Genomic DNA, 14923 nt, shown 5'->3' on the forward strand with positions numbered 1-14923 from the left:
TGAGTTTTGTGACAGTCCCAAAAGCTGATTTGCATTACTCATTGACAGATGAGGGCAGAAACAGAACAAGACTTTGTACTGTTAGTGTATAATGGATTTATAGTCTGAACTTTTAAAGGTGAGAAGACAGTTATTTATTTTGACTAAATTCTACAACGTGTGAAGCCAGCTGAGGTAACTCAATCTTCTACGACAGTAGTCTTTTTTGCCTGTCTTACTAAAAGATGGCTGGGAGTTCAGCTCAAATGGGACCTGGATTTCAATTAGCCAATATATTGAACGTGGATTACTCGGTCTTAAAAATACACACAGAGTAACTGTTCTCATAGCTAGATTTCTGCACAGACTGTTGTCAGTGTGGGCTCTAGCCATTCCTTTTCGAAGTTGGTAGCAGAGGGGTTTCAGAGTGATAAAATGAGAATCAGGTGCTGTTTCTTGAACCAGTATTTATTAGAACTGTGCTCTGAAAAAAAATCACCCATGGTTATATAGTATATTTTATACAAGAGATGTATGGAAGGGCTGGCATTTTTCTCTTAAATTGAAATGAAGGGTTGTCAGCCCAAGAGGACGTTCTAAATCTTCTAAGGACGTATCTAGGGTGGATTCTTAAAGTGTGCTAAATTAGTTGTGTGAAAGCCAGCAGCTAAAACAAACGAACAAACCAACAAAACCCTCGTTATTCCTATTCTTGTGTGTAGTTCACTCTTATGCTCCATGCTGTGTGCCAGGAGCAGCAGCATGTTTTCGTGCGTCACTCATACTTCATTCTTATGTGACTTGGAATATGAAGTGTATATACGTTGCTGAAGTAATTAACTCAAGCATCCCAAGGTGCTTTACGTATTCCTTCCTCTAATTTTACAGTCCATAATTACAGACAATAAGGAAACATAAGGCCAGAAATGGAAAAACAGAATAGAGATAAAACCCCACAGTTAGTTGAGGTTCTTTGGAATGATATTAGTTGGTTGCATTTCTGTGCAGAATCACACGTATGATAAACTACGTGTGATAAACTACGTTTAGTAGTTTTGCTTGCTTTGGATGCACAGTGACCTGACTATTTTGTTTTAAAGAGGGGAAAAAATCATAGAGTAGCAGGAAGCTATGATCCTAACGGTAATGTTATGACTTCAGAGCATTTTGCATGATTTTCTGTTTTTAAGCACATTTCACCTTCTCATTTGAGAGTATTGTGCAACAAGTAACCTACCTGCCTTAGATTCTGATGTTGCTCAGAAGTGGAGTAAGAATTGTATAAATGAAAAATGCAAGGGCTATGTTGAGCTTATTCACGCAGTAGATTTCTGGAAGTTTCATTTAATCAGCTGTGCTTTAAGAAACAACAATAACAAACACCCAGAATACCCCAAGTATTAATCTAAGGCTGTGGAGCGGTGGCTGAAAGAAGCACTTTAAATTTCGTGTTGAGCTGCGTGAGGGGAATAAAATCATTTGCATCCAAAGAAAAGCAAAACTGCTTTCTAGCCCGCTCGCAGCTAAACAGGCCTAGGGGGAAATTAATAATGAAGGTTCATAGATACTCTTTGTTGTTTTGTGGTGTCACGACATTATTTCTAGCAGGTAGCACTGGGGTTGGTGATTCTTGCAATTGCAAGGGCTCACTTTTCTGTATCTGTAAACACGAGATGCAGGGGACTGCACAGCTGCTTTTAGTGCAGCTTCAGCTGGGGGAAGAGCTCAGCAAAGTGCACACTTCTGGTGGTACATGGCATCTCCAGGTCCTGGTGGTGAAATGCAGTGAGAAGTGGTGGCACTCTGTGCTTTTTACTCCCTCCACTCACGCTTTATGTTTTTGGGCTGTGACGGAAGGGCCTGAGGTAGCGAGGGCCCGCAGGAAGCCTGTGGTGCGGTTTGAGGAGGGTGTCCGCCTTGTTTCCGCGGAGCTTGCCCTTTTGCTCCGCTGTGGATGACTGTGCTCGGCTTTTATAAACAAAACCCACAGCTACCGCCCTGGCGCTTCTCTGTCAGCACCCAGCGCGCTCCTTCACCAGCCCTCTGTTAAACAGGGCAGACTTAAAAGAGGCAGCACTGGGCGCCGCCTCAAACCCTCTGCCCCATCTCCCGCTGTCAGGGCGGCAGGGGCAGAGCCCTCAGCCCTTCCACCTCAGCGCCATCTTCCTTCCCCTCAGCCCCGTTAACGGCCGGCGGGAGGAGCCCGAGGCGCCGCCCCGGGCTTGGCGCCGACGTGGCCGGGCGGCCGCGCTCCGTCCCCGTTCCCCCCCCCCCCCCCCCCCACCCTCAGCGGCCATGGGCGGCGCCGCCATCTTCTCGCTGCCGCTGCTGCTGGCGGTGGCGGCGGCATGGGGCGGCCCCGAGGTGCGCAGCCTGAGGGGCAGCTGGCGGCTGGGCAACGGCAACGGCTCGCTGCGGCTGCCGGCGGAGGTGCCGGGCTGCGCCCACACCGCCCTGAGCCGCCGGGGTCTCGTCCAGGTACGGGGGGCAGCCGCCGGGGGTGCCCGGGTGCGGAGCCTCGGGCTCTTTTTGGGACAAGCTGTAGGTCGGGAGCAAAGTTTGTCCTGATGGCATCACCCTGACACCGCGGCTCAGCACCTCAAGGAGCGTGGTGCTCAGCCGGGGTCGTCGCTGAGATGCCTTTTTACGAGGATTTATGTAGGCTGTAAGTGAAACAGAAGGCACAGAACACGGTGAAGCTAACAGGATCGTTTATAAAACTGATAAATAAGCCGCCACACTAAAAAAAATCCAAAAGAGCATCCTGCTGTCCAAGTGTATCAGGCATACCTATATATCATCTTAAGGGCCCAGCGTTGCATTTCCTGCCCAGTATTTATTTAATCAATACTTTCTGAATTTAACGTTTTCTATTCTGTAATTGTGACCCTTGAGACCACCATCCTGCACTAACTAGTTAGGTGTGAACAGAAAGGTGTTAAAACAGCTTTTCAAAGCAAGTTTTAAAAAATGCAGCGGGCAGGTAGAGAATCCGTGGAGGATCAGCGACGAGGGCTGTGCCCCTTCATGCCACGCAGAGTGCATAAGATAAGCTGGATGTCTCAGATGTTTGGCTGTGCTGTGAGGCAGTGCTCTAATAAGTGTGAATAATCATCCGGGAGAAACTGTGACCAACGCACTGACTCACGCACACAAGTTAATGACGGTACGAAAGACTCACATTTAACTACTCGCACATTAAGTGCTCTTACGAAGTGAGAAAATGGGATCGCTAATTTAGCTGCACTGCTGTAAACCGACTCGTAATTTCAGTCATTTCAAGGAGCAGTGTGGTATTTGGAAATGATCGTGAACTCTGGTGTGCCTGGGCAGGATCCCGAGTCTGCACACAGGTAGGAAAGCTTAGTCAGCCTGCAGCACACCTCTTGCGGATAGGAAGATGGGCACGAGGCTAATTAAATCGACGATGGTTATTTGTGGGCGATTACAACACATTTACGTCTGTGCAAGTATGGGCTTGCTCTGGGCATGTGCTGGTAGGGCCAGCTGTGAAACCACAGTGGTGTGGAAGCTGGCGCTCAGTTGGTGGCATTAGGATTAGCGTGTTCTGCCTGGGAGCCGAGGGGACCAACCTGCCTCACAGGCAGCAAACATGGGTTGTTTGGAGCGAGCTGGTGACACAATTCTTTGTCACCTTCCTGCTGCAAAAAAAGTACAGCGCAGTTGTTCATCCAGAGTTTTTTTTCATTGTGGTGAAAATGCTTATGGCCAAACATTTTGAATGCAGCTGCCTAAAATCATATTTTTGTATTTATACAAAAGCGTGTACACAGCCAGAATTTTAGAGACAGGTTGCCCCATTTCATCAGTGCTTATTATCTCTAGAAATCAGACTGTTTTAGGGTTGTGTCAAGTGTAGAATTAAGAGTTTTATTGCAGTTGTCCAAGTACAAAAGCTTTGATCCTATTTATTTATTTTTTCCATTTGCTCCGTTTGCTCCCTGCCATGGAGTGTAGAGCTTTTGTTCATCCCACTGAAATTGTAACTAGGACAGCAATCCAAAATCTTTCTGTTTGTAATCAAAGTGAAGATTGGTCTTCAGAAAACAGGAGAACAAAACTGGTGGGAATTAAATTCTGCACAGCAAGACCCATATGTTCAGGGGCCCAGCGAAGTCTGTTTGCTGTTCTCCTGTGTGGTTTGCACATGGCAAATAGCACCGCATCCTTTGCTTCCTTAGCCTTGGGATTTCTTTCATGGGAGAGCACCCACAACACAAGGGTAAAATAAATGAGGGCCTACACCTAGCAGAGGAGCCTGGTGGGTGCCCCACAGATGATGGGGAGGAAGGCATCAAAAAGAAGCTGCTGGTTTCTAAGCCTGCAAAGCGTGGTTTAGATTGCAAGAGTAGGCTGCAAGCAGCTTACTTGCCAATATGTGGTTTGTTTTGAATTTAGGTTGAGGCGCAAAGTGTTTCTGCCCAGGGACGCTGTAGCTGGTTGCACGTCTGTAGCTTCACGTCAATCGGCTGTGCAGGCTGTACATTTGAATTGAAAGAAAGCTCTGGCACTGAGGGTTTGTTACTCATCTCTCCGGATCCTCTGAGGATTCCTTCTAGAGATGTTGGCGCTCTTTGGCTCATAACATTTGCAATGGATGAACCCATCTTTTTGAAAGCACCAAATGTACGGATCTTAGAAAACGCTCTTGGAGAAGATGCTTCTAAGGTTCCTACTGAAGTACTATTGTTTTGCTGTATTGTTTTAATAAGGTTTCATTCAGAATCAGTAGCTCTTACTACTGTTTGCATGTAAAATTAAAACAAAAAAGGAGAAATGCACTTAAAGGAGGCTAGTAGTCACTTGAGTGAAGCCAGTGCAAAGCTTCTGAACCTAAGTGCAGACATTTCACCAATTTGCAGCAAATCTATTGCTATCCCCAGATCTCTGAAAAAAGATTGGAAGATTGAGTTTTTAACTGTGCTGCCAGCCTAGTATTTTCTTTCAGGCACGGTTCTGATAAGCGAGATATATCAGCAGGTAACTCGTGCATTAGATCTTTGTGCTAGAAATAATAGTCCTCCTGCGTGTACTGCCCAAGTGCTGCTTGGTGCCGTTACTGCTGGCAGGTGACTCCTATAAAGTTTCACTCCTGATGAATATGGCTATTGTAGCTGGATTTTCTCATCTGCCAGCCATTTGCATTCATACAGAAAGGGTGTTTTGTCTTATTAGCTGTCACTTTGATTTGTAAAGAACTATTATAGGGGGTGTGCAACTGTGATGCTAATAGAGGGGCTGGATAGCAGTGCAGCTTGTGCCCCATTGTACAACCAGGGCGTGCACTTGACACAGAAGGTTGCAGTGGTCTCGGTCCTACTTGTGTAGTAAAAGATATTAGAAGAGACAGAAGCTTACATGTCTCGAGTGATATTTCTGCAGTTCTGTAAAACAGTGCGTATTTTCTGTAGCTGCTTCTATGTTTATATGAAATACTAAGTTGCGTGTTTTCTGGCACTTTTTCAAAGCCCAGATTTTTCAGATCACGCCAGGTAACAATTGGGTTTGTTACCATACGGTTCTAACGGGTTAAACAGCAGTCATTGATGAAATAGTTCATTAATACAAATATAATTTTTTGTTGAAATGTTCGTACTCTGATGAGCAGTGTGAGCATATGTGGAAACATCCTGAAACCTTGGTGAAAATTAGGATGAGCAGGAGTTCCTTCAAATGCCTGTGAAGTTATAGTAGGTAAGAATTGTAGGTAAGAGTTGAGCCTTTTAAGTACAGCAAAGTGTTCAGAGAGTATTAAGAAACGGCTATTAACGTTGTATCAATTATACTAATACTAGTCTTGTAGCTTGATTCTGCCATAATATTTGGCTGTGTTCAGCTATATCACACCTTGACCATCAGGTGACATTCAGTAGCAGCTTTGGCAGAGTAATTATTGAAAGCAAACGGCCTTGGGACAGGCTTCCAAAACGCATGGTCCATGAGCATGGCTCGCTCCTCGCTGCCACTGGGCTCAGCTTTGCCTCAAGCTGAGCTCGATGAAGAACGGGTACTGCTGCTTGAGGTGCTAAGGCGTTGGGGCGTGTAGGTAAGCATCCTAACTGATCTGCTTCAAGTCTGAAGTTGGCAACAGCAAAATCATTAAATATCTCCTGAAGGAGTTATTTGGCTATTCTGTGACTTCAGCAGGATTCTCTTAATGGTGTTCGTTATAAACTGTCAGCAGAAGTGATTTGTGAGAGGAGCTTGCAAGGCAGTTTCAATCTGGATCATAATAACGGTAGGATCACGCCGAAGAATCTGCTTTTTATTCCTGTTCTTTCATTTCATTCTATGACAAGCTGATCTGCCTGCTGTGTCCTTCAGGTCTTTGTGCCATGCTCCCCGAAGCTGGTCCTGCGTGCCCAGCACCACACACGCAGGCTTTGAGCCTCCCTTGAGATGTGTCCGTGTCTCCTCCGTTTCCTGCCAAGCTCAGAGGTTCGTGGCTCGTATGACCGTGGCTTTTCCATAACCCCTTAAGGTCACTGCGAGGAGGAGCTTACATCAAAACCCTCGGCTGTTTCATCCTGCCGGCGCTTTTCATGTCCTGCTACCTGCAGGGGAAATTGCTTCCTTTCGCTGCTCTTCAGCAGTTCTTCATCTCGGCAGGCTGTCTGCTGCTCGCTTACAGCGCTGAGGATGGGAGTAGAGAACAAGCAAGCAGGGAGCTTGAGCAGATGAGCGTTTTTCCCAAAATTGCAAAGAGCAGGAAAACGCAAGGCTGTCACGTTCGGTGGGCTCTAAAAATAGCTGGAGCTGGCTCCACCCCGTCACGGCTTGCTTCCAGGAACATGTTGAGCTAATGAATGTGAAGTGTGTTTAATACATGTGCAGTCTATTGCTTACCATCCTTCCAGTTCTGCCAGTGCCTTACAGGGCTCTTAAATTTGTCTTTTTCTTCATCCGGTTTTCTGAAATGAACCTCGAATTTTAATAGGAGCTGATGTAATGCGGGAGGAAATTCTATTTCAAATAAATCCAGCCAGCTTGACTTGTATAGATACATCTGCCAGCACTCAAAACCAGTTTGTTTTAGTAATGAAGATGCCAGTAATCTCATGAGTTTATTGGAGAAGTCATTTTTCTTTGTTGTGGTCCATTTTCCTCAAACATTGAGAGGATTTGTACGATTCTGTAAGAGCCCATCTGATGATGTAATTTTTGCCTCTGATGAAACTCTCCTACGTGTCTGTCTGCTGTTAGATGAACAGTTTTGTGTTCTCCAGATGTCAGGTCCTTCTTCTGTGACATCTTTAACATCCAGGCTTCTTGACGCTGGTAAGAGACTGTGGCAAGAGGTTTGATTGATAGAACACAGCATGAGGCAAGGCTATGACTTGCCCTCTCTGTGGGCTCAAGGACTCATTTATATTGCTGCAGGACTCAGAGGAGATTATGCTGCTGAGAAAAGACACTAAAATGCTGTAATTCCATATTTTTTTTGTAATATTGCTCTGCTGTATAAATAGGCTTGTGTCTATATTGCAGAGCCTGCCCCTATCACAAGTGTGAGATGTAAAGCAATGTTTTTCAGAAGAATTCAAATCCAGAAGTGTCAGTATTTATACTGACTCCTGAAATGAGAAGAAAAATTGAGTTCCAGTAAAAAAAAAAAAAAAAAAGAAAGAAGTGGACAGATTTTCTTCAGCATGGATGTGGATGTTTGGAGCAGCTGGTGAGGTGTGCTGGTGCTGCAGAGGACCCTGCCCAAAGTGACCCGTAATGCAGCCCTGCTCTCTCTTGGTAGCTGGGTTTGAGCCCTGTAGTCCAGAGGAGGTTGGTCTGTGTTTGGGGAAGGCAGCTCAGCCGTGCAGCTGCTGCTGAGGATGGGACCGAGCTGTCGGTGGCTGCCCCAGATCCCCCCACACGGAGCACATCTCCTCTCCTCGCCCTGCTGTGAGGAGCGGGGTGGCAGCTGATCCCTTCAGCCGAGGTGAGGAGCGCTGTGACCCGCCACAAGGTAATAACAACACAGCGTGAAGCCAGGCAGGCCGAGCACGTAGCTTGTACCAGCTGTGCCTTTATTCTTCCTGAGCAGCGTGACTAAAGGGGAAAGAACACATTCGGTATAAATGCAGCATTGTTCTCCAAAGGTAGTCATTTAATTTTATGCAACAAACCAGACTGCGATGTTTCTCTTTTTGCTCTCTCCCTCCTTCTAAACAAACCAATTTCACGTAGTCTTACCGCATCAGCACAGGTTGACACGAAACAGCTGGAGTATTTGCTATTATTTTAAACTGTAAGATTTGTTCACAGCTGTCCCCAGAGGCCTAAAATGCTATTTTTTTGCCTCTTTAAAATCCTTTTAATCTTTCTCCATCGTTATTACGGTCATCATGTTTCTGTTCCTCTCATTAAGTCACAAGTTGTCTTGATTTTTTTTTTTTTTTAATTTCCAGGCCAGTCATTTCTTATATAAAGACAAATCCTGCACCTTCTATTTTCAGTATGAATGATTATAGCAAACAGGATATGACCTATATAGTTAAAGCCAAATATTGCCAAAGCTTCGCTTTACACATGTTATTTCAAAGGTAAAAAGAAATATCAGAACTAGGTGGGTTTTGCATTTGCAGGCTGTCCGAATTAGGAAGAGCTCTTCTAATGAATATTCATGTAGTAACACTATTACTAAATGAGTCATGTCATTTTCTTTTTTTTGGTCTGTTATTAGGATCCATATTACAGATTTAATGATGTGATGTACAGGTGGATCTCTCTGGATAACTGGACTTACAGCAGGACGTTCAAAACTCCTTTTGACATCAGGTATGCAATAAGGATATGTCTAAAATAGTTTTACAGTGTCTGTCATGCAGAATTGCTGGTTAATCCGTCAGCTCAAAATCTACATGCTACTTCTGTATCTAATAAATTATGCAATAATGTACAGCTGCAAAGCTGCTGCTAAAGGATGCTGCAGGAGTTGCTTTTTCACTTTTTTTTCTCCATTGTTAAAAATTACTTATGAATTGCTGACTGAGGAAGAATAATACTTAGGCTAATTGGAAGCTAGCCCATCTGATACTTTGTGGCTGTGCGAACATGCTGTGCTGCCGACTTGAGACACTTCAGCTGTCATCTTTATTTGACTAAAGATATAAAAGCAGCCACACATAGAGTCAAACATTTTTGGATATAGTTGAGACACTTGCCGCCAACAGTAGCGGAAATGTACATTTTAAAATTATGTGTTTTCTGTCTGCTGTTAACTGTAGGTATTCTAACAGTTTTGTATGTGTATTTGTATGTGTATGTTGTCTTTTGTAGAAAGTGGCAGAGAATTAATTTAGTTTTTGAAGGAGTAGATACAGTAGCACACATCTTGATCAACAATGTCACTCTTGGGACAACAGATAACATGTTCAACAGATACGTAAGTAATGTGCTCAGTTCTGAAAGTGCTTCTGTTTTTCATTCAAAGCCCTTTTGTGCTGAACACTTTCATTTTTCAAGTACACATGAAACAAGGTGCTTGGACCCAGAAAGTGTTGACCTGAGGGCTGCACAGGGAATCAGATAAGTGTTGGAAAGAGAAGTCGTACTTCCCTTTTCAGTAGCAACAGGGTCAGAACTAGAGGTAAGTGTGTCTTGTTCTGAACAAGTGAACCCATGGAAGAGGATCAAGGATCAGTTCAGCTAATAATATAAGTCTTGCTTCTTGGAACCTGTCACAGCTCCAAGAAAACGTAAGCTTAAATTGGTTATATTAGCTGTAAATCTGCTTACTAATTGGTATTAGAATGGTTTACATTTGAATACTGAAATTGAAATGCACATGGTGCAAAGCCCTTACAAGTGTTTCCGTATCACTTGTTATATTGTTTTTGATTTTTGATACTGGGCTTTTGATAACATAGGCTGAGTCCAAAGATGTAAGACTATGTCAGGATGAGACTACTCATCATAGAATGATCTGGAGAGTGGCAAAGACATTAAAACTAATTCTGTAGTTTTAAAGTGTAAAATTATTCTGGGTACTTGCCTTTTTCTTAAAGGAATCCAAAAAAGGAAAAGTTAAAAGAATATCAGTGGAGTCATTGAGTTGAAAAGTAAATCCTGTGTCTTCATATCTCAGCGTTTACCATTCTGGCAGGTTTTATTGCAGAGGTACTGGACTGAGACATGAGAACTAGATTTTGCCTCCTGGGTCTGTGTGATCTGGGACAAATTACTCAGTTTCTCTGTGACTTAGTTTTGCCATCTGTGAAATAAGAAATTTCATAGGGCTGTTATGAAATTGTAATTATTTAATATTTGGAGAGTATTTAAGGGATTACTGGTAGCAGGCTCCCTAGAATTGGGAAGTGCTATTAGTTTGCTCTTATTTCTGCAACTTCATTCTGTCTCAGATTGTAACACTTCATGAAATGGCCTTCAGGGTAAAACCAGGGTGAACTGTATTAGATTGAGTCGAGAACTGCTGCGACCCAGACTTCTGCTTTGTTCACAATGTTCCACGATAACTATGTCTGCAGGAAAGTCTCTATGAAGGCTGTGTAAGGGGATGCTGTTTCCTTTGCAATTTTCTGCTGAATGCTATAGAATGGAAGTGAGTGATGCTAGCTGGGCTGCTCACAAGGTGGAAAAAGTTGCCAAGATTTGGCTTGTCACAAATGAACGCTCTGAAGAAGAAACAGTTCTTAGGCGTTGGGACCCTATTGTCTTGATAGAACAAGACAATTCTGAAACTTAGATGTTTATCCTCCTGTGCAGCCACACTGGGGGTTTTGTGAGCCAATGAGGAAGCCCCCAAATGCTTTGTGTGGTGCAGACATGAATGTGTATCTCTACATTTTAGGCATGGGAGTGGAAGTAGCATGAAATACAGCCTTGCTGCATTCATGCAGAAGGCAGCTCAGTGCTTTGTGGTAGAGAAGCTGGCAGCACAGCGTGAGTTGGAAGGGCTCCTGTATAGACCAGCTTTCTGAGTTGGAACAAAGTGCCTTTCTAAGCATGTAGATGAGCTCTGAGCGAGGAAGGAAGGTAAAGATTCCCTTGCCATCCTCCTCCTTCAAGCAGTTCTGTGTGCAAGCAGACCGCTGCCGCTGGCAGTGGGGGCTCAGTATGGGCAAAGTGGTTGGCCCAGGAAGACCTCCTTCTATTTAGAATCTTACTGTGTATTTTGTTTTCCAGCTTAAGAAATAACCTTAATTTTCTGTTCCTTCAAAACCAGACCCTGTTGAGGCTTCAGTTCAAATGCTTTTGAATAATATATGTATGGTATTAAAGCCCCAATGTGACAGTGATTATAAGTCTCATAAATAAATGTCAGCGCTGTAATGATTTTGTTTTGTTTTCTTGACCTAGAGCTTTGATATTACCAGCGTGATCAAGGAGGTCAATTTTGTTGAAGTCCGTTTCTTATCAGCAATTTCATACGCTGCAGAGCAGAGCAGATGTCACACAGCATACAGCATCCCCCCGGCGTGCCCTCCACCTGTGCAGAAAGGAGAGTGCCATGCCAATTTCATCAGAAAGGTAGGGGCAGAATTGTCTGACTCTGGCTTCAGGCTCAAAAATAGGAATGCACCACGGGCTGTCCTTACAGATGTATTCTGAAACCTGCAATGTCATTTTATTAGGAGGGCATATTTCTCATTGTGTTTCCCTTCTCCTGCATCCCCAAGAAACCTGCAGGATGAGAATACAAGAGGCATGTAAAGGCCAGGCTGAACATATCTAGCTGATAAGAATGTTTGAAAAGCTGGCTTTTTCGGGGAGTGCAAGGAGATTGGCTGCTAAGAGAGCAGGCTAGCACTGGGAAATGTGTGATCATTACCTTTTGATCCACTGGGTGGGTTTAGCAGTGTGTGCTGACAATAGAGTTCACTATTACAAATACCAGTTTATATTGCCAGAGCTGTAAAAATCTCAGCCAGGCAGCTTTGTGAGTGTTTGCTGTTGCTCGTGTACTGTGCTATTTATACTGGGAAGCTCTGGCAGGTCCTGAGAAGTGTTACCTAACCTAACAGAGGACCCGTTCTCATCTTATTATGGTGTTGTGAAGTGTGACTTCAGAATGTACGTATTCAGTGAAGCCAGCAATGTAATACACAAAGAATTCAACTCAGATTTAAGACATGGTATCATTGCTGCTAAAACTTCCTCTGTGTAAACTGTTGTTTGTGTAGCATCTCATGTATTTCTGGCACCTTTGCAGCAGCTGAAAAGTGGCTAGGTGAATTTCTTTGGAATTGCTGTTTGTTTTTTTTTTTTTAATTTATTTTTCTTGTTTGTCTCCACTTAAATGCCTTTCTTGTTAATAAACTTGGATCTTTTTAAGAAAGTCCTGTAGAGGCTTCTCAAAAAAACAAGGTGAATCTTGTTTATCTATACCTAGGTGTAATTTGCTCTAAAACACATTAAGGGAAAGGAAGGTAGATTTCATGTTGCCCTGGGAGCATCCATCAGTATAAGATGTTGCCTTAATCACTACTTGATGCTGCTTTTGTTTTTATTACATTTTACAAAGTTAATTAATTCTTCTGAGTCCATGCACCGTCTCCATTGTGTTTCTTAGACATCAGAGCAGGGAGAAGCTTAAAGAGAAGAAGGCACTTGAACAGCTGTAGTCTTATTTATAGAGCAAAAATGGCCAGGAATGATTTTATGTTTTACTGAAATATACCTTTAAATTTGTGAGTATCTTAGTGCATTTTCTCAAAGGAGTTGCTTGACTGTGCTTAGAAACTTGCTTCAGACTTCTCCAGAAAATTTTTTAGATCCAAGTACGTGGCAAAAACAGCAGCAATGTCACATTTAAAAGTAAACAAACGCACTAGGACATTGCTAAAGTAAGCTGGCTGCTTCTCATCATACAGTAATGGAGAGCTGTACACGCGTTTGAGGTTCAGTGTTACGTGCAGTAAATGTATCTAAATCTTAATAGGAATTTGTGGCGAAACACAAACCTTCCACTGGTAATGAACATCAGTGATATGAGTGTATTGTTCTTATGATATTACTTCTGATAGCCTCTGGAATATTATTAGTGAAATCTGACAATCTGTCAGTGATTCATTTGTTTTTCTTTTATAAAGGGAAAATGACTTTCTATCTGATCTGTTTTCTAAGAATGTATTGTCCCTGTTTTTGCACTTGAAATAGGTGCAGTGCTTGCTTCCTGGAAGGCTCTTTTGCAACTTGATAGGCAGGCTGGCTGACTCCAGCGATGCAAGGGATAGGCCAGACTTGTGCAATGTGGTTTGCCAAAATTAGTATGCCTCGGCTGTAAGTTATTAGTCTCTAAATTTAGAACTGTAGGTCACTGTGCAAGACTTTAAGGAGATCTATTGTATTTGCTTTGGGGGCTGGGGCTGTGTGTGAAGCTTGGAGGGCAGCTGAATAGATGTCTTCAAGGGATTTGTTAACTAGAGGTCTGTCCAGGTTTGAAAACAGCTAAATGGAAAGCAGCACTTCTCTGCCTGAGCAGCATTTTATAATTCTGACAGTTTTTCTGATGTTAGAACCAGAACAAAGATATTCCTCGACTGTATTTTTGTTCCCTTTGTTTTTGTATGAAAGAGTCATAAAAAGGGAGAAACAGTGAACGAGACTGAACTACACAATTGCACCAGACATGTGCATCTCTTCCTTGTACTAATCTATGGTGTTAAAACAAAAAAAAACAGGGTAAAATATTTTAGATATGCCCACGATGTTTAATTTGATGTCATTATTTTACAGTACTTCTCTTTAACATTTGTAACCATCAGCTTTCTGCTTACTTTGTCTTTTAGGTATAAAATTAAATACTGACCTTACAAACTAAGATAATTCAGAGCTGAATTGAAAGTAACCTTCTGGCTTTTTTTTTTTAATCTTTTTTAATGTTGGAGCAGGCGCTGTTTTGCTCTCCCTAATATTAAGTTTTAATATGCTTGGATATTTTAATACAAATGTGTATCATTATATAAAGTAGTGGCAGCAGAGTTTTGTTCAAGAAGTAAGGGAAAAGATATTGTAGGCTATTCTGGGCTGATGGAAATTGGAAAAATTCTTCCAGTGCATGGCAGTATTTCATGTCTAGATAGCAAATCATTTTTATTTCTGGCACAGCATCAATTTCTGTGTGAAAAGTAGGCAATTGTAACATAATCGCTTTGTGTTCCAGGAGCAGTGTTCATTTGGTTGGGACTGGGGCCCTTCTTTTCCCACTCAAGGAATCTGGAAAGATGTTAGGATTGAGGCCTATAACTATTATCACCTGATCTACTTTTCTTTAACTCCTTTCTTTGGTAAGTCATGTTACTATCCTTTATTGTTGTTTCACCTTTGGAATACAAACCGTTGTGTTGTTAAGCTACATTAACTGTCCATTTAGGAAAGGTCCTGTTGTTTTATGGTGACTTTGTGTGTACTGCTTACCACAGCACACAGGTTTCGGTCTTGAAACAGTTCTTCAGTACAAACAATAGCAATTAAAATGTTAGAACTCAGAATCTTTTTTTGCTTGAAGATCCCCAAATGAAAATATGAAATGTATATACATGAAAATGTGAAATACAACTGAGGTCAGCGCCTGTTCTCTTGTTTCAGAAAAAGTTTTTTTGTTGGCACATATTTTACCAAGACTACCAATAAATAATTCTCACTTTTGTCGGACCTCCATTTAAAACAAAGGTAAAACTGCTCTGGGAATTTAGTTCTGTGTCTGGAAGGCAGCTGCAGGGTAAGCAGAGTTTCAAGAGCACCACGTTTTCGGGACACAACACGAAGCCTGAGACAGAAGAGCAGCTATGCTATGCAAGGATAATTTGTCAAGGCTGCAATTTGAGAGGACAACCTTCTGCATTCCTGCTACCTAGCTTACCTAACCGGTTTCTTCCCTTGACATGGTCTTTGATTCTCCTCTCCTTTGTCTAGAAGATCATTGCAGCTGAGCAAAACTAGTTAATTTTCCTGTTGAAACTTTCTG

General features: G+C 42.7%; 1 protein-coding gene across 1 annotated transcript in view; it reads left to right on the forward strand.

The window, feature by feature from the left end:
• Positions 1–2403: 2403 nt before the first annotated feature.
• The window catches only part of MANBA (mannosidase beta), a 44110-nt gene continuing 31590 nt past the window's right edge, over positions 2404–14923 (forward strand). The window contains exons 1-5 of the mRNA XM_032185972.1: positions 2404–2457; positions 8678–8772; positions 9274–9379; positions 11314–11484; positions 14120–14243. Coding sequence (XP_032041863.1) covers positions 8705–8772; positions 9274–9379; positions 11314–11484; positions 14120–14243 — 469 coding nt within the window. The 5' untranslated portion in view covers positions 2404–2457; positions 8678–8704. The remainder of the gene's footprint in view (positions 2458–8677; positions 8773–9273; positions 9380–11313; positions 11485–14119; positions 14244–14923) is intronic.

The sequence above is a fragment of the Aythya fuligula genome, chromosome 4, assembly GCF_009819795.1.
Source record: "Aythya fuligula isolate bAytFul2 chromosome 4, bAytFul2.pri, whole genome shotgun sequence".
NCBI lineage: Eukaryota > Metazoa > Chordata > Aves > Anseriformes > Anatidae > Aythya > Aythya fuligula.